This window comes from Euprymna scolopes, chromosome 6, assembly GCF_053919585.1.
Source record: "Euprymna scolopes isolate OS-2025 chromosome 6, ASM5391958v1, whole genome shotgun sequence".
Lineage (NCBI taxonomy): Eukaryota > Metazoa > Mollusca > Cephalopoda > Sepiida > Sepiolidae > Euprymna > Euprymna scolopes.
Genome location: NC_136487.1, coordinates 15,070,974 through 15,092,840, shown reverse-complemented (window position 1 = coordinate 15,092,840; position 21,867 = coordinate 15,070,974). Strand labels below are relative to the sequence as shown.

General features: G+C 36.6%; 1 protein-coding gene across 1 annotated transcript; it reads right to left on the bottom strand.

The window, feature by feature from the left end:
* Positions 1-541: 541 nt before the first annotated feature.
* LOC145277530 (uncharacterized) lies at positions 542-21,515 on the bottom strand. Its single transcript, XM_080128977.1, has 2 exons — positions 21,154-21,515; positions 542-1,254 (listed from the first exon to the last, which is right to left on the bottom strand). The coding sequence occupies exons 1-2, from the start codon at positions 21,267-21,269 to the stop codon at positions 921-923; spliced, it is 450 nt and encodes a 149-aa protein (XP_079985103.1). The 5' UTR covers positions 21,270-21,515; the 3' UTR covers positions 542-920.
* Positions 21,516-21,867: the final 352 nt, after the last annotated feature.

The window sequence follows — 21,867 nt, the reverse complement described above, 5'->3', positions numbered from 1 at the left end:
GGGGATGTCAAGCAAGCGCCCCTAAAGAAGAGTCACACTTGCCTGGTGAAAATGGCCTAGGCATCACTATTGGCACTCCTTGGTAGGAATGCCTCAGGCAGCAAACGATAAACTTGCCCTACCTGGAAACCAGGTGGTAAGGCCTGGGAGGGTGAACCTCCTATGTAATACCCAGGCAGCATGCCCCAGTCCGACAGGTACTGGGCCAGTTACTGGTCCTGCACCTGTTGGGGTGATTTTATCATAAACGGATTCTTGACTGCTACTTTCTACCCAAGTCTTCAAGCAACTGAAGCAGCAAGGAGATTCATCCTCCAACATAAAAAATAATGGGAGGATATTATTAGAGCTCTACATTCTATGCAAATTCATCTCCAAAATGTGATTTTACATTTTTTAGGCGATTACATATAAACAGCCTGAAAAAAACTTAATGGTAAAAATAAAATAAAACAACAAAAAATCAAAGTAAAAGATGGTCACTTTTTGAAAACACTTATTTTTAAATAAAATTTAAATGAGAAACTTGAAAACTTTGAAGTGTCAGATATAATGATAAAATCATTTTTTTTATTTACTTTTTTGTAATAGCCTCTTCAGGGTAGGAAGTCCGGTCCATATTTTTTTTCTTTTTTCTTTTCTTCATTTTGGTGTTATGGTGGAGGCAATTCCTCGGAATAGAAGAGAAGAGAAATGTACATGCTGTTCCGGTGGGTCCACGTGTGTTGTGCTCCAGTTTCAAGCAGGAATTTAAAGTAAAAGATGTTCACTTTTTGAAAACACTTATTTTTAAATAAAATTTGAATGAGAAATTTTAAAACTTTGAAGTGTCGGATATAATAATAAAATCATTTTTTATTTACTTTTTTTATTTTATCGTTACATCCATATTAGTAACATTCATGTCTTTTATTCATTGCTCATATACATTCCATTTCAGTTGACATTGCATCTTTGTTTCTGGGTGGAGCTGATCCGAGAGATTCTTCCTGTAAGTAATTCCTCTGAATTTCAAGAGCTTTTTCATAACGAATAAGGTCTAAATTGTCTACACATCGTATGGTTCTTGCCTTCAGCAGAGGCACAATGTTTTCGTTCTGATTCTCCCTCCATTCGATCTCACCCACAAGCTGAACGGTAGCACCCAGAGGCAATGTAAAAGGTTCGATCCGTTCAGCATCAATCCAGAAGCAAAACTCTTTGTTTCTATCCAGGATCTTCACCAAACTTTCATCCACTTTGTATTCAACAAGTCTGTTAAAAAGAATAAATGCCGATCTGTTAATATCATTTTATAAAAAAACAGAATAATCTATTATATAAAAAGCAGTTATCTATATGTTTGTAAAACCAGCTAAAGCTTCAAAAATACACAACAACCCCCTACAAAGTTTGTTTTTTAATCAATATAACCCTGAGAAAAAATAATATCTAAAATTTTTTAAAAAATTTATTCTTTGAGGATTACATGGCTATTTGCCAGGAAATGAGTCAACATTTTTTTTTAAATTGAAAGATGCTAACTTTTTTAGCGTTTTTTAACTATTGTCATTTCTCTACAATGGGGAGAGAAACTTAGTTTATGAATGCATCCTTAATTTTATTTAACGTTTCCAATAGCGCTCTGAAGACCTCCTAAGTTTTATTTTTTTACTCCTCACATAGAAGAAAAATTGCTCTACTGGGGAAGGTGAGAAACTTAACACTTCTTAACATCTTCTATTTAGTTTTTCATGACCCCAGATAACGCTGGATAGCTCTACTAGTCTAATATATAATGGGCAGTTGTCTGTATGCTTTTATGTCCAGCTAAAAGTCAAAAAATACAAAACAAACCACCACAAAGTTGGTATTGTCTTGACTGATGTTGCTCCAGATGTATAATATCTACAATTTAGAAAAAAAATATTAATTCTGGGCAAGATTTTGTTAGGTGAGTTTTTTCTCCTCGATTTTTCATCTAATTATGTAATAATTTTCAAAGAAAACAACGTATTTATGTAGTAATTTGGAAAAACTGCTGAAATCTTCTAGAAATGACTTGATTCCTCTTCAAATTATGGTGGGGATGGAGAAGGAAAGAAACTGAGTAAGGTTGGATTTAGAAGTGCTTTGAAGGCTTCCTTAATTTTAATTGGGTGGTTTCAGTAGTTGTGATTAATATTATTATTTGGTAAGTGGTATATGCTAGTCAATCCAAAGTGCTCATTATCCTTGATAGAGCAGGTGTTTTTTAAAGCAATGTTGCCTGGGAAAAAACGTCCCTATGTTTTGTTATTTTATACAAGAAAATCTACTCAGTGTTGCACAGAAGCTAGAATAATCATTTATAGATGAAAAATTAAATTATTGGCAGAATACAATGATTTTATATGAATATTAGTGCAAACACTAGTCAATCAATTTATTTTAACTATTTTTGATGGAGGGAATACACAAGTATGTATATAAGCATATACAGGGTGGAACAATAAAATTGTCACCCTAGAAAAGATGACATGATTCCATTTCCATTTGATGAAAACCAGTTTTCTTTTTTTGTTCCAGACCATCTATTAATTGGTCAGTTGTGTACAAATCCTAAAAGCAATAGGAGCCTTCTATCATGTCTGAAAGTGACACAATGTTCAAGCATTAGAATGACTCCTTTCTGTTCAGTTCGTTTTTCAGAACTCGACACTTGCCATCTCAACTTCGGGTTTTTTATTGTCATTTTGGTGGCGAAGCCTCATTGATATGGAAATTAATGAATCAATTCGGCAACCCTACCCATATAATTATTTAGATTACCTCTTTCATTTTAAGAACGATTCCCCCAGATCCTTGAAGATTACCTCATAACTCTGTGCCAAGATCGACAATCGCATAAACTTCCAACACTGTTAGACACTACCAGTCTCTCAAACAATGCTAGATATTACCAGCCTCTCAAACAACGCTAGACACTACAAAAATCTGCTAGAATTTACTAACCTCTCAAAAAAAAACAAAAAAACTCCTAGACTTTACAGTCAATGTGCACCGGTTGTCCAACCTGCAAAGGGTGTTTATTCCGAAAGTCGTTCTTAACATGAGGAGGTTGAGGGTGTTTATATCAAAAGGCATTTTCAACCTCCCCCTGTTAAGAATGGTTTTTAGAATAAACACCTTTTGCAGGTTAGACAACCAGTGCACATTGACCGAGTTTACTAGTCTCTCAAGAGCTAATAAAGTTTAGAAGTGTTTTTGAGAGGTTAATATTACCTCTCATTAGCTCCCAAAACACAAAAAGTCAGTCGAATTATAATTTTCCATTATATGATGATGATTAGAAAAAAAGTCTGACTCGTATCACCTTTCAATCTTCCTTTCTCGCCGCTTTCAATCTTCAAAGTTCGACTCGAATCGTTTAATATTTCCATTTTGTTGCGGGCACATTTCAAGCCAAAATAGCTCATAATTAACAAAAAAAAATGTATTCTTGTCAGCATTTGAATGACATTATAAATTCCAACCTGTTCAGTTTGGTTCTTAGAACTCGACTCATCTGTTATCTCGACTTATGTTTTTTACGTCAGGGGTGAAGCCTCATTGACGTGCAAATTAATGCATATCAAACTACAGATATATTGGTTTATTATACTGAATTGGTCGCACAACTTTTCCACATTAAAACATATGATAAAACTATTCTATTTTTATTTATTACTTTTCAGGCATTTTGCAACAAATGAAAAAAAAAGTGGAGTTGCCAAAAGTATAAGTTACTCTTCTACCTACCTGGATAAGTTTTTGTGTTTTAACTTATTTTAAGGCGTTTTGGGGTTCAAAATAAATCACGTGTTCACTCTGTTTAGTTAGAACAGAAAATAATCATAGCTGCCACAAGCCCTGCACATGGATCCTTAGTAATCACTCAAAAATCGAAAATTAAACAAAATACTGAGAGAAATCCACCCGAATATATGTCATCGTGACATTTATTGGGTGTATTTATACCAGTATTTTGTTTAATTTTTAATTTTTGGGCGATTATCGAGATTCCTGAGATGACCGTCTCATGTCAGCCATTTTGTTTTGTTTCTAACTTTTTCCTACTATTGTTCTTTAAATGGAACATAATTTTTTGAAATAATGTTAAATTCATAATTTTATTTCAAATTTGATTTTTATCATATTTGCACTAAACTAACTTGATTTCTTTCCAGAGTACATGCATATTGCTTTCACATAAACTGCAAAAAATTATTTATGTTGTCTACAAATTATGATAAACTTATATTTTTAAAAATTATTTATTTTACAAGTTATGACAAACTTAGATTAAAAAAAAATAAATTGAAAAGTAAATTCTATGGTCGGCAGGATAAATGTTAAGCACTCAACATTACTTGTGTTTCGAAATAGATAAACGCTTTAAAAATAAGTTGAAACAAAAAAAAACTTATCCAGATAGGTAGAAGAGTAACTTATCTTTCTTTTTGTAAAATTTGATGGTGCTCATTCATATTTGCATTAAACTAACTTAATTTCAATAGTTTATGTATATTGCTTTCACATAAACTGCAAAAAATATTTATGCATTCAACAAACTATGATAAACACATATTTTAAAAAAAATAAATCAATCAAAAAGTAAATTCTATGGTCGACAGGATAATGGTTAATAACACAAAAAAAAAACACCCGTCAATCTGGCCCCGTTGACCCTACCCTCAAAGAATAAATAATTTTTTCTAAATTTTATATTTCATCCAGGGAAATGCTGGTCAAGAGTATACCAACTTTGTGGGTGTTTGTTTTGTACTTTTTTTTACTTTTAGCTGGACATATAAACATACATACATACAAGCAAGTGTTCTTTGTATAATAGATTCCAGGTGTTTTATTTATTGGAGATGTTTCTCTATTATTGCTATTATTGCTTTCACATAAACTGCAAAAAATATTTATGCATTCAACAAACTATGATAAACACATATTTAAAAAAATAAATAAATCGAAAAGTAAATTCTATGGTCGACAGGATAATGGTTAAGCACTCAACATTACTTGTGTTTTATAATGAATAAAACATTTTAAAATGAGATAAACCACAAAAAGCTTATTCAGGTAGGTAGAAGAGTAACTTATCTTTCTTTTCGTTACATTTGATTGTTATATATTTGTTTTTGTGTTTGTTCATATTAGCACTTATAGCGATAAAAAAAAGATGAAGAAAAACTTTAATATTGTTACCTATTTGTCACGGAATGAAGATTGTATATTCAAAAATCCCAAAAATTGATGAAGTAGTTTTTTTAATTTTTTTTAATTTAAGAAAAACCAATTTGTCATTTTTTACTGATAAGTGACAGACGCAGCCATATTTTACTAGAGAACATAAGGGGAGGTAATCAGTGATTGTTTTGACAGTTTCTATATGCATTAGAGTTGTCTGCTCTTGTCCACTGATTCATCGAACACTTTTTTCACCCTCATCGAAACAGTAAAATTTGATTTTCTTGAATAAAAATAAAGCTATTTGATCAAATCATGTGATTTTTGGAATTTTTCATCTTCGTCTCATAACTGGTACGAACATCAAAGACATTTCTCTATTTTCTTTAATTTTAAACGCCGCCATAAGTACCAATCTCAATAAGTACCAACTATCAGGTTGAAAAGAAAATTCTTGCTGTTTTTAACTTTTAAATTCAGATGAAAATATTTTGGCTCAAACAAAAATTATTGATCGAAATAAGCACCATCAGAATCAACACACTTTTGCCAACACAAAACAAGTAAATGCCAGTAATATAAAAATCTTGCATTCTGGTGACGATGAGGTCGCTGAAGGCATTTTTGATATTGCTTAGGTTTTTGAAGTATTTCTAACACAGAAAGTTGTCAAGATGCTTGAAAAGTGGTAGTTGGTAGATGAGAGTCCTGGAGAGTATGGCGGATGAGGCAGAGTTTCGTAGCCCAAAACATATGGTCGAGCATTGTCGTGCAGGAGAATTAGACCATTTCTCTTGACTAATACTGGATGTTGTTGTTGAAGTTTCTGATGCATTTATTCCATTTGTTGACTGTACTTCTTCACCATAATGGTGTCGTCTGCATTCAAAAAACTGTAATAGATGAGACCGGTCGCAGATCACCAAACAGTCAGCATGACCTTCTTTTGCTGCAACTCTGGAAAGTGTCATGGAGTTTCGTTGGCATCTAATCACTGAGCTATGCATTGCCGGTTGTTGTAAAGAACTCACTTTTCATTGCAAGTCATAATCCGGTCGAGAAACGGGTCGTTCTTGTTGCGTAAAAGAAGGGAAGATGACACTTCATAACAGCGTTTCTTTTGGTTGTTGTTCAATTTGTGAGGCACCCATTTATCAAGTTTTTTTGTTTTTCCAATCTCTCTCAAGTGGTTGGAAATCATTGTATATATTTCGTCTAATTCAGAAGCAAGTTCTTGAACAGTTGTGCGTAGATTGGCTTTGCCTAAGGCTCTTAATTAATCATTGTAAAAATTCGATGACCGACCACTGTGCTCATCATCTTCAAGACTCTCGTCGCTGACACGAAATTTCTTAAACCACCATTCTGCTGTGCTTTCGATAGTGGTTCCTAGCCCAAATGCTTCATTGATATTGCAAGCTGTTTTAACAGCTTTTCAGCCAAGCTTGAATTGAAATAAGAAAATTGTGCAATATGCTTTTTTTCCATCCTGTATTCAATGTTCTGAAAGATATAATTGTTTTAAAACGATTGTAATTTAAACGATTAGGTAGAGCGAAAACGCGCTTTAAAATGATATATAAAGTAAAGGTATTATAATGAAAACTTATTTGAAATCAAAATTTAAAATTCCACAAGAACTTTCTTCTCAACCTAATAAAGCAAAATACTGATACAAAACAATAGGTGTAACGGAAGAATTGGTAACCATACATCCGGTCATACCGGTGTAGGGTGAAAAATAATAGTTTGGTTATGAAACTGGAGTTCTGTTTTTATTGTAAAGCAGTAAATTGGCATGAAAGAAAATGTGAAACTTTTGTAAACAATTTTTTTTTACGTATATTTGACGACAGTACCAGTGTAGTATAAACATCCCCAACCTTCCCATGTTAAGAATGGCTTTCGAAAATGCACACCCTTTACCTCACAATGTTAAGAACGGCTTTCGAAAATAAACACACTTAACCTCCCCATGTTAAAAACGGCTTTTGAGGTTGGGGATGTTTATTCCGAAAGCCATTCTTAACATGAAGAGGGTTTATACTACACTGGGTACTCTCATAAAAAAATACCGTTTTTTACGTATATTTTACAAAAATAAATAATAATTCATTAAATTTTGCATTAGTATTATAAAAATACTTGGTACTGGTGCACTTTTGCCACCGTACTGAAATAATAACGTTATTATTTTGAAAGCCATTCTTAACATGGGGAGGGGGGTGTTTTGTAACTATTCTGTGTTTCCACCTAACAATTTAATAATAAAGAGATATCAAGAAGCTTGAATTTAACCTGAAAAAAAAAACTATTTCAAAATAGTGTGGTGGCAAAAGTGCACAAGCACCAAATTAAATATTTATTGATTACTAGCAGTACTCGCTAACCGGCGTTGCCTGGTGGAAGCGTGCCCCCTCCCCCTCGTAAAAAAGTAAAGTGTTGTTGTTGTTTTTGTTTCAAGCAAAAATAATATCATGTACTAAATTGTCATGTCGAAAATAGAGCAGTCTTGCGGTTAAGCCCGGCAAACTCGAAAGTAAGTTCGACAACTCTAGAAGGGTTGCATCAGTATTTACGCCGTCAAATCACGATATTACGAATTATTAAAGTTTTTCAAATATTGTTCAAATATTTAGATATTTTTAAATATTTTTTAAATATTTAGATATTTTAAAATATAGCTTTGGTTTACTTTGGCCTCCCTGTTGTTCTGCAAGACTGTGATACATGGCGGTGTATGCGAAAAAATCGTCCCAGGCAATGTTTGAAGTCAAACGTATATATGAAATGTATGAAAAAAAAAAAAAAAATTAATTAAAAAAATTCCCTGTTTTTTATCAAAAATAAATTTTAATAAAAAAAAAAAAGACGAGGTGTTTTTTTTTTCACTGACATTATAAAATTTATTTGATCTTAAACTTTTACAGACTTAAAAATAGCCTTTATAGATCTGTAGCAGAAACAAATGGAACTTTTTCTTCCACAATCAATGCCTCTCCCCTGTGCTATTTGGCCATATACTGAGCAATCAGGAGTACGGCCCATTGATCCTTCCTATCCCCTAAGGAAATCGACCAGCATCTGGTTTGAGGAATAAGAACTCGTCCTTACTGAGAGAGGCACCAAACAGAACGGACATCCTTTTTCTTCTCTCTCTCCACCTCGGTGTTATTTCTACCGGTATCAACGATTCCACTGGGAATAATTACCGTGATAGCACCAGGTAGCCGGAGTCCAGCATTTGACCAGGAACATATTACATTCTCATTAATAAACCTTTTCTGTGTTACATTTTATGAAGTTGTTGCGTTCGTCATTTCGGAAGCTTGTATTGAATTACTTATTTTATTAGGTTGTGCCCTAAAAGCATTCTAAACCCTAAAATGGCGACCCCCCCCCCTCGTGAGTCGTGAGATACAAGCAATTCTGAATGAATTTGTAAAACCCGACACAGCACAGAAAAACCAGCGAGCTAAAATTCGGTCCTAAAAAACGAACAAGAATGGTGACCCTACTTTTTTTAAATGAATTGTTTTGAGCGAGATGCGTGTTTTATGTGATAAACAAAAAAAACGAACTTTTCAACAAAGAAGAACAACAAGTAAACTATTACCGACAAGAATCTCAACATGCAACAAAGGCATTGAACCCCCCTTTTTCCTCTTCACGCTAACGGACCTCGTTTTTCCAGAACTCTTTTTCCATTTCAGACAACCAGCACATCACCCCATTATTTGACTAAACACAAGCATTCCATGTTTAAAAAGGATGTGTCCTCTATAGTATCAGATCTGACCGAATGGTTAATTGTAGGCATAGACCGATTCATACCATCTAAAAAATTCCAACAAAAACCTAACAGCCAGCCATGGTTCTCCCCAGAATGTGCTGCTGCTATCGTGCACGGAAATCACTTTTTCCATAGCTACCAACGTAATAGATGCACTGAGACTAAAGCTGCTTTCAGGAACGCCAGCAACCACTGTAAAAGAGTAATAAAAAATGCAAGAGAGCTATATGCTCAGTCTGTTAAATCCAAGGTAACTGATCAGCGGCTTGGTTCCCACCAGTTTTGGCAAATAACAAATAGGATCCTGAACAGAAGTGTGCGTTCTATCCCAACCATTATCAATGGAGCAGAGGTCATCTCGTCAGCATCAGACAAGGCCAAACTATTTGCAAAGAACTTTGCAGCTAATTCTACCCTATGCGACGAAGGCCATCAATTCCCCATATTTCCTCCTATAATACAGAACACGCTAGATAACATACAAATATCTGTGCATAAGGTCGCCAAACTAATCAAGAATCTTGATTCCAGTAAAGCTACTGGCCCTGATGGCATCCCAATTATAGTGTTAAAAAAGCTCCAACCATAACTTGCTCCCATACTTACGAAACTGCTTAAGCGCTGCCTTAAGGAGAAGTGCTTTCTGACTCCCTGGAAAACCTCATCAGTTTGCCCTGTATTTAAGAATTCAGGTGATAAGTCATCTCCCTCTCAGTACTGACCAATAAGTCTCCTGTGTGTTATGAGTAAGTTGCTGGAATCCATATTAAATAGAGAAATAGTCAACCACCTCAGCAGAAACAATCTTCTTAGTGACACACAATATGGTTTCCATTCTGCAAGATCTACTTCAGATGTGCTAACAGTTATATCTCACAGGATTAGTGAATCTCTTGACAAAGGCTTCCTTTCTAGGGCAATTGCTCTTGACATATCAAAGGCCTTCGACAAAGTATGGCATAAGGGTCTACTTCACAAGATTTCTAGCTACGGTATAACTGGAAATGTTTTCTCAATCATTAAATCATTTCTCTCCGATAGGCTCATAAGAGTAGTGGTTGATGGACAAAAATCGGAGGCCTGCAGTATTAATGCTGGAGTCCCTCAAGGGTCAATCCTGGGCCCAACTCTCTTCCTGATCTACATCAATGACCTCCCTAAACACATACTTAAATCATTCGTTGACATCTATGCTGATGACACGACCATCTATGGCAACACATCAAAGGCTGTAAATGACAAAGTTCTCTCTGATTCTCTCTCCTCTGATCTCGAGCACATGGTTCAGTGGGGGAAGACATGGCTGGTTACCTTTAATGCATCTAAAAGCAAACTCCTATCCTTACATCATCAACGCTCTGATCCCCATCTGGCATCAATTGAAATGGATGGCTCTCGTCTAGGAGAAGCCCTGTGTTTTGACAAGCTTCTGGGTTTGACCTTTACTCCTGATCTGAAATGGACCACGTACATCAAGTCTGCTGCCAAGGTCGCTGGAAAGATGGTGGGATCCTTCTACCGCTCCAGAAGATATCTCACTACTGATGCAATTCTCTATCTATATAAAAGCCAAGTACGTCCAAGGATGGAATACTGCTGCCATATCTGGGCAGAAGCTGCTAAAAACAGCCTATCCTGCCTTGACAGAGTACAAAATAGACTTTGTGGCTTAGTGGGGGGGTGCCCTTTTCTCTACCCTGCAACCTCTTTCCCACAGAAGAGACGTTGCGAGCCTATCCTTGTTTTATTGTTATTTCCATGGCAGGTGCTCGTCTGAACTCCAATCTCTGGTCCCCCCTTGCCAATCTTTCATGAAAAACACCCGTCTAGCTGAATCCACTGTGAAAAATTTTCCCCACTCTTTATCTATGCTTAAATCAAAACGTGGATCCCATGAACAAAGCTTCTTTCTTAGAACTGCACACCTGTGGAACTCTGTTCCGTCTGCTTGCTTCCCACCTGACTACAACCTGGATGTCTTCAAGTCCAACGTTAACAAATTCCTGATAAACTGCCCCCTTAAGTAGACATTTTTATTAAACCCCCACACTAACGTACTGTACTTGCAATAACCCTTATCCCTGAGTGGCTTTCGGGCCTTGATAAGTGGTGATCACCTTGTAAAAAAAATATCACAAATTGAAGATAAAAGAGCAATAAAGAATATATTCAAATTTAAAATAAAAAGTAGTGTTTTTTAGAAATTTACCTGTAAAGTCCGAAGTTTAAAACCTTTTTTTTTTTTTTTTTTTTGTTTTTTGTTGTTTTTTTTTTTGTTTTTTTTTTGTTGTTTTTTAATGAAACCTGGGCCTTGCTCCTTTAACTGAAAAAAAAAATTAGGGCTTGAATTACATTTTTCGAGGAGTTATTAGCTTGGAAAGACGGGGTGGAATTATTCAATATTTTTCACGAAATTTCTGACACACCAATACATGTGTGGCAAAGTGACAAATCAAGAAAAAAAAAACGTCTTTTTTTTATAATCTCATTTCCACAAAAAAAAAAAACAGATTGAAAAAAATTTCATTTCCAAAAATCAATTGAAAAAATCTTTTCCAAAAAAACTGGGGACGATTTTTCATCATATTTTTGGTTAAATCAATTTTAAAATTTTATTTTTTATGTATGTAAAAGTTTGTTTAAATAAAGTTTGTAATGTAAGTGAAAAAAAAAAAAAACATCTCGTTTTTTTTTTTCATTAAAAATAAAACTAACATTGATGTTTGACCTAAAAAATTGTCGGGGACGAATTTTTCGCATACACCGCCATGTTTACAGTTTCGCAGAACAACAGCGAGGTCCAAGTAAACCCAAGCCTGAAATATTTTTTTTTAATATTTTATTTCAAGTTTTACGCTTTTTTTTTTATTACACACGACAAAGTTTCACAGTTTTGATTTATTAATATTTTTTTTAAATTTAATTTGATTTATAAATCTGAAATATGAAAACTGATATTGTGGATCGCATGTTAACAATCGCAGAAATTAAGGAAACGAAGTGGACCTTTTCCAATTTCATAGAATTCCTGGGAAATAACGACTTAGAAGCTGCAGCTTCTTTAGGGCTGGTAAGTAATACCAGCATCTGCCAAAATTGTAATAGTCCTAGGTCCTTAAACAAAAGGTCCAAACATTCCGACGGTTTTGTGTGGAATTGTCCGGTACGGTCTTGCAAGTCCACAACCACTGTGAGAAAAGGGTCATTTTTTGAGAGAAGCCGTTTGCCACTGAATAAATTATTAAAGTTATTATTCTGGTGGAGCCTGAAAATGCCCCAGTGCCAAATTAAAGAAGAAATCGAAGTAGCAGAACACACTATCGTGGACTGGATGTCTTCCATCCGTGGAGTATGTGAAAAAGATTTCATGGACAATCCAATGATGCTGGGTGAAATAAATGAAGAAACACACCTACCCAAAGAAGTTAAGATGGAACAAAATTTTGTGGACCCAGTGGAGCCATCACCGCACACACAAACTGTGGAGGGACTCTGGTCACAAAAAAGGAAGATGAAGATACTAGCAGCTAATGAAAATTTGTCATATTTTCATCTCGTAGAAGAGTTGTGGAGGCGGCGTGAGAAAGGAGACGTATTTCCACGAATTATTAAAAGCATAAGACAACAATACACTTTCTAGGAAATGTTTGATTTTCAAAGTTGGGGTTTTATTTTGTATAAATTTATATTTTGTTACGTGGTTTCTTGTTCATTACTTCAGATTTTATTTTGTCCGTTTTTCTGTTAAGACAATATTAATACACTGTCTAAAAATGGTTTCATTTTTCTGTTAAATAGTTATAAATATATAAAAATGTAGGTGCTAATGCACTTACTGATCCGCGCTATTTTTTAAATCGTATTTCCAAGTTTAATTTTTTTATTTAATAGTAAGGTTAAAGTACAGAATAAGTACAAAACACCCTCCCCATGTTAAGAATGGCTTTTTAAATAACGTTATTATTTCAGCACGGATCAATAACTGTATGAGTACCAAAATGTATATTTTGTTCGTTTACTTTATTTAATCAAGTAGTTACTTCCAATTTGTTCAATATAATTTTCTTAACAACATAACACATGATTTGATGGTGTAAATATTGATGTGACTGCAAGACTGCCGAAAATGGTATATTTATAAATTACTAAAATTAATCGAATAGAAAGTTATTTGGCACTTCTGCATGACAGTGCCATGAGGCGAATGTGTGTATTTTAGTTTCAAGAACGGTCGATAGAGGGCGTCTGTCAGTTGAACAGGCTCGATTTTGAAAAAAAAAAAAAGCAACATCATTAAAAATTTCTATAAATTTTTATAAATAAATAAAAACTTCTAAAATTATATTTTGCTCTATTGACAAACACAAAATTATATTTTGATATATTTTTATACAATCTTACTGTGAAGAAAAAACTATCTTTGTGTAAAAATAAAAAAAACTATTCTTAAATAAATGTTTCATGTTTTTAAAATTAAATTTTGATATTTTTATACAATCTTATTGTGAAAAAATATTACAACATTTTATACAATTATACAGGAAAAAAATCCAAATAATTCTAAAAACAATCTATAAATGTTTCATGTGTTTAACATTTATTTTATTTTCACTTATTAAAACATTAAAATTATTTTTATACAATAAATGGGTGCAAGTCTATAAATGGTCCACAAGTAATCTTTTTTAATATAAAAATCTGAAAAAAATCTTTATAATGTACGTACTTGTCACTGCATGAAAATGTCATATTCCAAAAATCACCTAAATCGATCAAGAATTTTTTATTTTTTTATTTAAGAAAATTAAATATTATGAGACATGTTATCGAAGAAAAACTTCACGCCATCTTGTTTTTGAATGATACACTGCTAGTGACACCTATTGGGAATGTTTGGAACATAAGATCATCAAGGGCAGACAATCGACTGTCCACGCTATAGAAAAAAAAACACTTGGATAATTAAGACATAAGTTTTTGAGGATGTTGAAAACGAAAATAACGTTTAAAATTCCAGCAAACGAGTAGTTTCCAAGATATGAAGAATTTTACGTAAATTGAGCATTCACACGTTGACGCTACTCCAACAAAAATTCGGCAAATGTGTATTTAAGCGGCGTAAATTCAAGTTTTACACTAGTGGTGGCCATAAAGTGGGTGATCATTATACGTTAAATTATTAGAGAGAAGTGTAGCAGACACAAATAGACCCCTTTTCTTCTCGCGCATTCGCTTCCTCTGAGTGAGTGATGCGGCCTTAAACTGTCCAATCTGAGGACTTGCACATGAATACGAATTAACCCCTAGGGACCAGACAGCTTCCGGTCCCAGAAGAAAACTCTCGCTCTTACGCTACCAGCCTTCGATGGTGCTAGACGTCTGTTCGCTTCGCTGCCCCTACCTAAGGTATTGACGACAGCCACTGGCTGTAACTACCTCGTAAGGCAGTGGAGACCCGACTCTACTTTCTTCCTTCCTTTCTTTCTAAAGTACGCTTTGCGAATAAACCTTTCCCTTGTTAAGTTGAAGAAGTTGTTTGTCATTGTTCATAGAATTGTGTTATTTTATTTTATCAGGGAAATTCCCCAAAATGGTGACTCCGTCGTGATAACACATTTCCGAACAGACACTTCTTTCGCGTTTTAACAGGTCAAGGCGCACATTTTAAAAACCAGCACATGGTTTCCGACCACCCACATAAACAGACAACAGATTCGGGAGAGCACGTTTAAAACTTAAAAAAAAAACAACAAAAAAAAAGACGTTATTTCCCTCTCTTCCTTATTGGGGTTTTATTTTCCGTTTTATATATATATATATATATATATATATATTTTTTATAAACTAAGGAGCATACAAAAAAAAAAAACCCATATCATCCTCGTCAGACACGGTAAACGAAAACTAAAGCCGAAACATTTTCAAAGACACGTGTAACACAAAAAAAAGCTGAAAATATTTTAACGGAAACGCATTTCATTTCAAATACATCCCACATTTTCATGGATAATGATAAAACGTTTCAACCGGATACGTTTCCTTGAAACAAAACAAAACAAAGAAAAAACACCTTTTTCTTTCACAACGGCTACACATAAAAAAAAAATGCCAACCTACAAAAAGAGGTGACACTTTCTTGGTGGTCGAAAAATTCTTATACCAAGCTTGAACTGATTCTAATGTTATCTTTTTTCTACTTTGAACATTTCTGCCGTTTTAACGCGCACCGCGCATAAGAAAAAACTCAAAAAAAAAAAAAAAAAAAAAGAACTTTCACAAAGTTTTTCCACATTAGCACTCTTCAGCCAAAATGTAAGTACTTAAAGGGTTCATTTATCTTCAGGTTCACACACATTTACAAAAAAAAAAAAAAAACCCATATTGTCCACATTTTTTTTTTTTCACGGCTCTTCCTTATATAGTTTTTTTTTTTTAGCTTTATTTCATGGTAATTTTGTTTCTTTCTTCTCCTACCCTGTTAGCCTGTTAAATTTTTTTTTGTATTGTCTCTGTTTACAGATTTTCTCCATATTTCTCCTTTCTTCTCCACGTGGTCCATATTCGGCGTCCTTTCAGATTTCGGATAGATTATATATATATATATATTTTTTTTAATATTTCGTATCTACTTTCGGTAGTGACAATGACAACGTTGCCTGCCTTCGCCGGTGACATTCGGGTTTGGTTTGCTCAACTCGAGTCTTATTTTGCGGCGAACAACGTGTCAGAGCAAACGAAGCTGCACATTTTATTCAGTGCCTTCCCCGCGTCATTGACTCCTGCGGTCAAGGACTTAATAACGGACACCCTGTTAAACTCCACTTATGATAGCATTAAACGGGAGGTGCTACTACGGACGTCCGTGTCGGCGGAAAAGCGTTTTCAAATGCTGGTCCATGACGAGCACTTAGGTGACCGCAGGCCGACAGAACTACTCCGTAGAATGAGGGAACTGGCAGAGGACGTCCCTCCTGACAGTGCCTTAATTAAGCAGCTCTTTTTCTCAAGGCTGCCGGCACAGGTAAAGGCCATACTTGCGCCAATGTTAGAAAAAAACACCGTCGATGTAGTAGCAGCATCGGCGGACAAGGTCATGGACTTTGTGAGGGGGCCTACCACCGCGGCGATTCCACAACAGCCTGCTGAGGTACCTGCGGGCACCACAAATTTAAGACAGGGTGCTACATCGGTGGCTATACTAACGGCCATCGAACGCCTCACTAGAGAGGTGAGCAAGCTCAATATGAGCAGGTCACACTCACCCAGACGCCGCTATAAAAGCCGCTCATCTTCTCCGCACCACCGTCGCCGTGCAAACATGCCGGGACTATGTTTTTATTATAGTCGCTATGGCGCTGAAGCACGGAACTGTAAAATGCCCTGCACTTTTAACAACCAGGGAAACTAAATTGTGGAAAGACAAGCACGGCAAACTTTCCACAAAATGCAAATAACCGTGCCTATTTCGTCACTGACGTAAAATCTCAAGCACGTTGCTTGGTAGACACTGGCACTGCTTGTAGCATATGGCCACTTAGGCTACTTAAAGAAAGGCCACCAGTGTCATTGATAACACTGCAAGCGGTGAACCATTCGCCTATCCCCACGTACGGTCAAATTTCACGTTCTTTGGACTTGAATTTACGGAGAGACTTTACGTGGGTTTTCACCGTAGCAGATCTACCGTACCCCATACTAGGCGCAGATTTCTTGCATAATTTTAATTTAATGGTCGACATGCGCAGACGCCGGCTGATAGACGCTAGCACACAACTATCTGTCCCTGGCTCGTTATCTAATGCCCCATCTATCAGCCCAGTATTTTTCATTGCCGCTGCGAATGACCCATACCACGAGGTGCTACACTCCTACCCGGAGTTAACCAATTTAAATTTTGTGGTGAGCAAACCCACGCACACCACAAAACATCACATTGAGACCACAGGTGCTCCTGTGTTCTCACGCCCTCGTCGCCTTCCTGTGGATAAACTTAAAGCAGCGAAGGCAGAATTTAATCATATGCTACAGTTGGGAATTATACGCCCCTCGTCCAGTCCTTGGGCTTCCCCTCTGCATATGGTCCCAAAACGTGACGGAGATTGGCGTCCGACTGGGAACTATAGACAACTCAATGCCATGACGGTACCTGATCGTTACCCAATCCCGCATATTCAGGACTTTGCTTCCTCTCTGAATGGTTGTAAGACCTTCTCTAAGCTAGACCTGGTTAAGGCTTACCATCAGATCCCGGTGAATCCGGCCGACATACCCAAAACTGCGGTTACGACTCCATTTGGAGCGTTTGAATTTCTTACTATGCCTTTCGGCCTACGTAACGCTGCCAGTACTTTTCAGCACTTTATGGATGAAGTAGTGCGTGATCTAGATTTCGTCTATAACTATATAGACGACATTCTCATGGCTAGTGCCTCACCTGAGGAACACGTCACTCACCTCCGCCTACTTTTTGAACGGTTTCAGCAATACCAAGTGAGGATTAACCCTGGTAAATGCGTTTTCGGTGTTACGTTACTAGTTTTCCTGGGCCACATTATCAGCCCAGACAGTATATCTCCGTTGCCGGAAAAGGTGAAGGCTCTACATGACCTTCAACCGCCCACTTCACTTCGCCAACTTAGGCACTTCCTTGGTCTGTTGAATTACTACAGACGCTTTATCCCGCACTGTGCGGATCTCTTAGCTCCTCTTTCCGACCTGTTATGTAACAGGAAGAAGAAAAACGAGCAGATCTCACTTAATGAGATCCAACTTAGAGCATTTGCTGAAGTGAAAAATAAACTAGCGACGACATCTTTGCTGGCACATCCTGTACCCGATGCCCAGTTTTCACTGGTTGTTGATGCATCGGGCATAGCTGTAGGTGCAGTGCTGCAACAGCAGCACCAACAACAGTTACAACCTCTTGCATACTTTTCGCAACAGCTGAAACCGGCCAAACAACGTTACAGCACGTTTGGCCGCGAACTACTGGCAATGTACCTCGCAGTGAAACACTTCCAACATTCACTCGAGGGCCGACAATTTGTGATCTACACCGATCACCGTCCGCTTACATACGCACTGCGTGCTAAGCCGGACAAATATTCTCCCCGCGAAACATGTCATTTGGACTTTGTTTCGCAGTTTACTAGCGATATCCGACATATCGCGGGTGAGCAGAACGCAGCAGCAGACGCATTGTCTCGCCTGCGCATCAATTCTCTGTCCTCACCATCGGATATCGATTTGCAACAGATGGCTTTAGACCAGCCAAGTCTGGACACGTTGGATCCATCGTCACCTGAATTCGCGACTTGCAAATTCGCATATCTGCCCGTGCCTACTTCTGACACGCAGATCATCTGTGACACCTCAACGGATTCACCTCGACCATTCGTTCCAACGACCCACCGTAGAGTTGTTTTCGACACTCTACACAACCTGGCACACCCCGGACGCAAAGCCACAGTAAAGCTGATTACAGCTAGATTTTTCTGGCCTAACATGAGGCGTGACATCACTGCTTGGTCACGTTCCTGTGTATCCTGCCAAAAGTCAAAGGTGCACGAGCATATCCGCGCACCCCTTGGAACATTCAGCACCCCAGACGCTTGGTTTAGCCATGTTTACATTGACTTGGTTGGACCATGGCCGGTCAGTCAGGGATTCACTTATCTTCTGACCTGCATAGACCGTTTCACACGGTGGCCAGAAGCCATCCCACTTAGTGACATTTCGGCTGAATCTGTAGCGCGAGCCCTTATATCAGGCTGGATATCGCGTTACGGAGTTCCGACTACGATCACCACTGATCGTGGTGCACAATTCGAATCCCACCTATTCCGGGAAGTGTCCAAGATCCTCGGGATCACTCGCATTCGGACAACAAGCTATCACCCTGCTTCGAATGGGATGATAGAACGCTTCCATCGCCAATTGAAAGCTGCATTACGCGCTTACCCCGATCAATAGCGATGGAGCGAGTACATACCGGTCATCCTTCTTGGCTGTTGGGCATCAATCAAAGAGGACCTGGGATATTCCGCAGCCGAACTGGTCTATGGAGCACCTCTATCGTTGCCAGGTCAGATGCTGACCTCGATAGAGGATATAACAACTGACACAGCTCTGTATGTCAACAGACTACGAGCTTATCTCAATAAGCTACCGCCGATGCACCCTAGGAAATAGACCATTGAATCTTTGGTTCCGAAGGACATATCGACATGGACTCGCGTGTTCTTTAGAAAGGACGCAGTAAAAGCCCCCCCTAACTCCACCTTACACTAGCCCTTATCACATGCTTTCACGCACTGACAAAACGTTGATCTTAGACATTAGTGGTAAAAAAGAGACAGTATCGGTAGATAGGGTAAAAAGAGCCTTTCTGGACACATTAACACCTGAGCCACACATTCCTCCAACATACACACAGCATAATCATACACCTGAGGTAAATGTTTCACGTGAGAACAATTATGTGACCACTACACGTAGTGGTCGATGGGTACATTGGCCGAAGAGACTATGCAAAACAGTGTATTTCTGTTGAAAAAGAAAATTTTTTCTTTTCTCCTTTTCAGAACAGAACGTTTTGTGCAAATATTCCAACTTTTCACAGAAAAGTAAGAACATTTTTTTTCTGCAAGAAAATAACCTAAAGAAACGGACATTTCTTATTGTATTTTTCTTTCTGCTATTTGTTATGCTACCTTTCTCTTTGTCGGCTTTCAGCCTAAGCAGGGGGTTATGTAACAGCTTCCGGTCCCAGAAGAAAACTCTCGCTCTTACGCTACCAGCCTTCGTCGATGCTAGACGTCTGTTCGCTTCGCTGCCCCTACCTAAGGTATTGACGACAGCCACTGGCTGTAACTACCTCGTAAGGCAGTGGAGACCCGACTCTACTTTCTTCCTTCCTTTCTTTCTAAAGTACGCTTTGCGAATAAACCTTTCCCTTGTTAAGTTGAAGAAGTTGTTTGTCATTGTTCATAGAATTGTGTTATTTTATTTTATCAGGGAAATTCCCTAAAGAAGTGATCCCCCACTTTAAACTAACATTTCTTCATATCTTGGAAACTACTCGTTTGCTGGAATTTTAAACGTTATTTTCGTTTTCAACATCCTCAAAAACTTATGTCTTAATTATCCAAGTTTTTTTTGTCCTATAGCGTGGACAGTCGATTGTCTGCCCCTTCCTGGTCTTATATTCGAAACATTCCCAATGGGTGTCACTAGCAGTATGGCGTGAAGTTTTTCTTCGATAAAATGTCTCATAATATTTGATTTGCTTAAAAAAAAAAAAAAACTACTTGATCGATTTACATGATTTTTGGAATATGACATTTTCATGCAATGACAAGTACGTAAAGATTTTTTTTCAGATTTTTATAGTAAAAAAGATTACTTGTTGACCATTTATACTATAGACTTGCACCCATTTGTTTATTTTTGAGGTTCACAGAACGGCCGGTAGAGGGCATTTCTCATTCAAAGAACAGTGTCGATAACTCGTCTCGGTTGTCTCATGGCACTATCATGCAGAAGTGCCAGTTATTTATAGTTAAAAGTAATTTTTACATTTTTCCTACACATTATATAGTAGGTTTTAGAGGAGACATAACTCGGAACGAATATTTTAGATCACTTGTTTATGGCGTGTAATATTTGTTGTCTATAGTGATAGACATTTTTTTTTTTTTTTTTTACTAAAAACACAATAGTTCTATTCGAGGAATTTTCGTAATTTTTGGATAAATTACTATTTTCGACGCGACAATTAAGTACGTAATACTATCTTTATTTAAAGCGACATGTTTATAATCGATTTGTCCACTCTATCTTAACAAGCACCTTTTTTTTCTTTTTTGAACGATTATCGAGACTCCAAATGTCCGCCATTTTGTTGTTCTCGCTTAAGACGCGCCACTACTTGCGTTTCGAAGTTTAAAAAAAAAATGCTTTAAAATCAGTTAAATCACAAAAAACTTATTGAGGCAGGTAGAAGAAGAAGAATATTGCCTTTGGTAACATTTATCTGTTATACATTTATTTGTTTGTTTATTACCACTTGTTTCGGTTTGTTGCCTATGGTAATAAATGCCAAAAAGTTTTGTTTTGGAAAAATAAAATAAAAAAAAGTGTGAATCCAACTTTTCATATACCTGCCATTGAGTCGAACAGATTCACCTTGCATCGTTCCAGGATCCAGACATTTTTCAGAAAGTTCCTTCACTGTGTAAATGGTGCCGGATTTTGGAAGATTAGCACAAGACCACATTTTACCTCCGAGGGCGTGGAATTTGATAATAAAAGGGTGCTTGTTATTAGAGCGAAATTCGAAAATCAAAATATTGAATTTCAATTAAAATCAATGGTATCTGCTTGTGCTTAATTGTCGTGCTGCAATAACGAAAATATCCAAAAATTACGAAAAACGAGAAAGTAAAAATAATTATTAATGAAGAAAGGCAGCGAAAATGAAGTTTTGCTAAGATAAAAAAACACAGGAGAGTTCGACTCATAACAAGGAAGGAGGTCAAGGTAACTATGTTGAAACGTTTGAAAAGCAAAACTCAATTTTCGCTAATTGTCTTAGAAAACTGTTTTCATTAATAATTAATTTTCGGTAAATGTTTAGTTTAGCGGTGTAAATAATTTGACAGACAAAAATTATAAAAACTATTTTTTATATAAAGCACGGTACTTCTACACTTTATCGCCGAAACTGGAGACGCTATTTGATTTCGCGCACCTGTCGATAAAATCCAAGGGAGAAATTAGTATTTTAAACTATGGCCGAAGCATGAAATAAATACCAAAAATTTAAACTGGAGAACGATTGATTTTTAATAATGTCTTTTTCATTTTCTGTTTTT

What these genes read in the sequence shown, in the direction of transcription:
- LOC145277530 (XM_080128977.1), bottom strand. Translation starts at nt 21,269, where the DNA reads ATGTGGTCTTGTGCTAATCTTCCAAAATCCGGCACCATTTACACAGTG. An exon ending in TCTGTTCGACTCAATGGCAG is followed by an intron (nt 1,255 to 21,153) that starts GTATATGAAAAG and finishes TCTTTTTAACAG; the next exon opens with ACTTGTTGAATACAAAGTGG.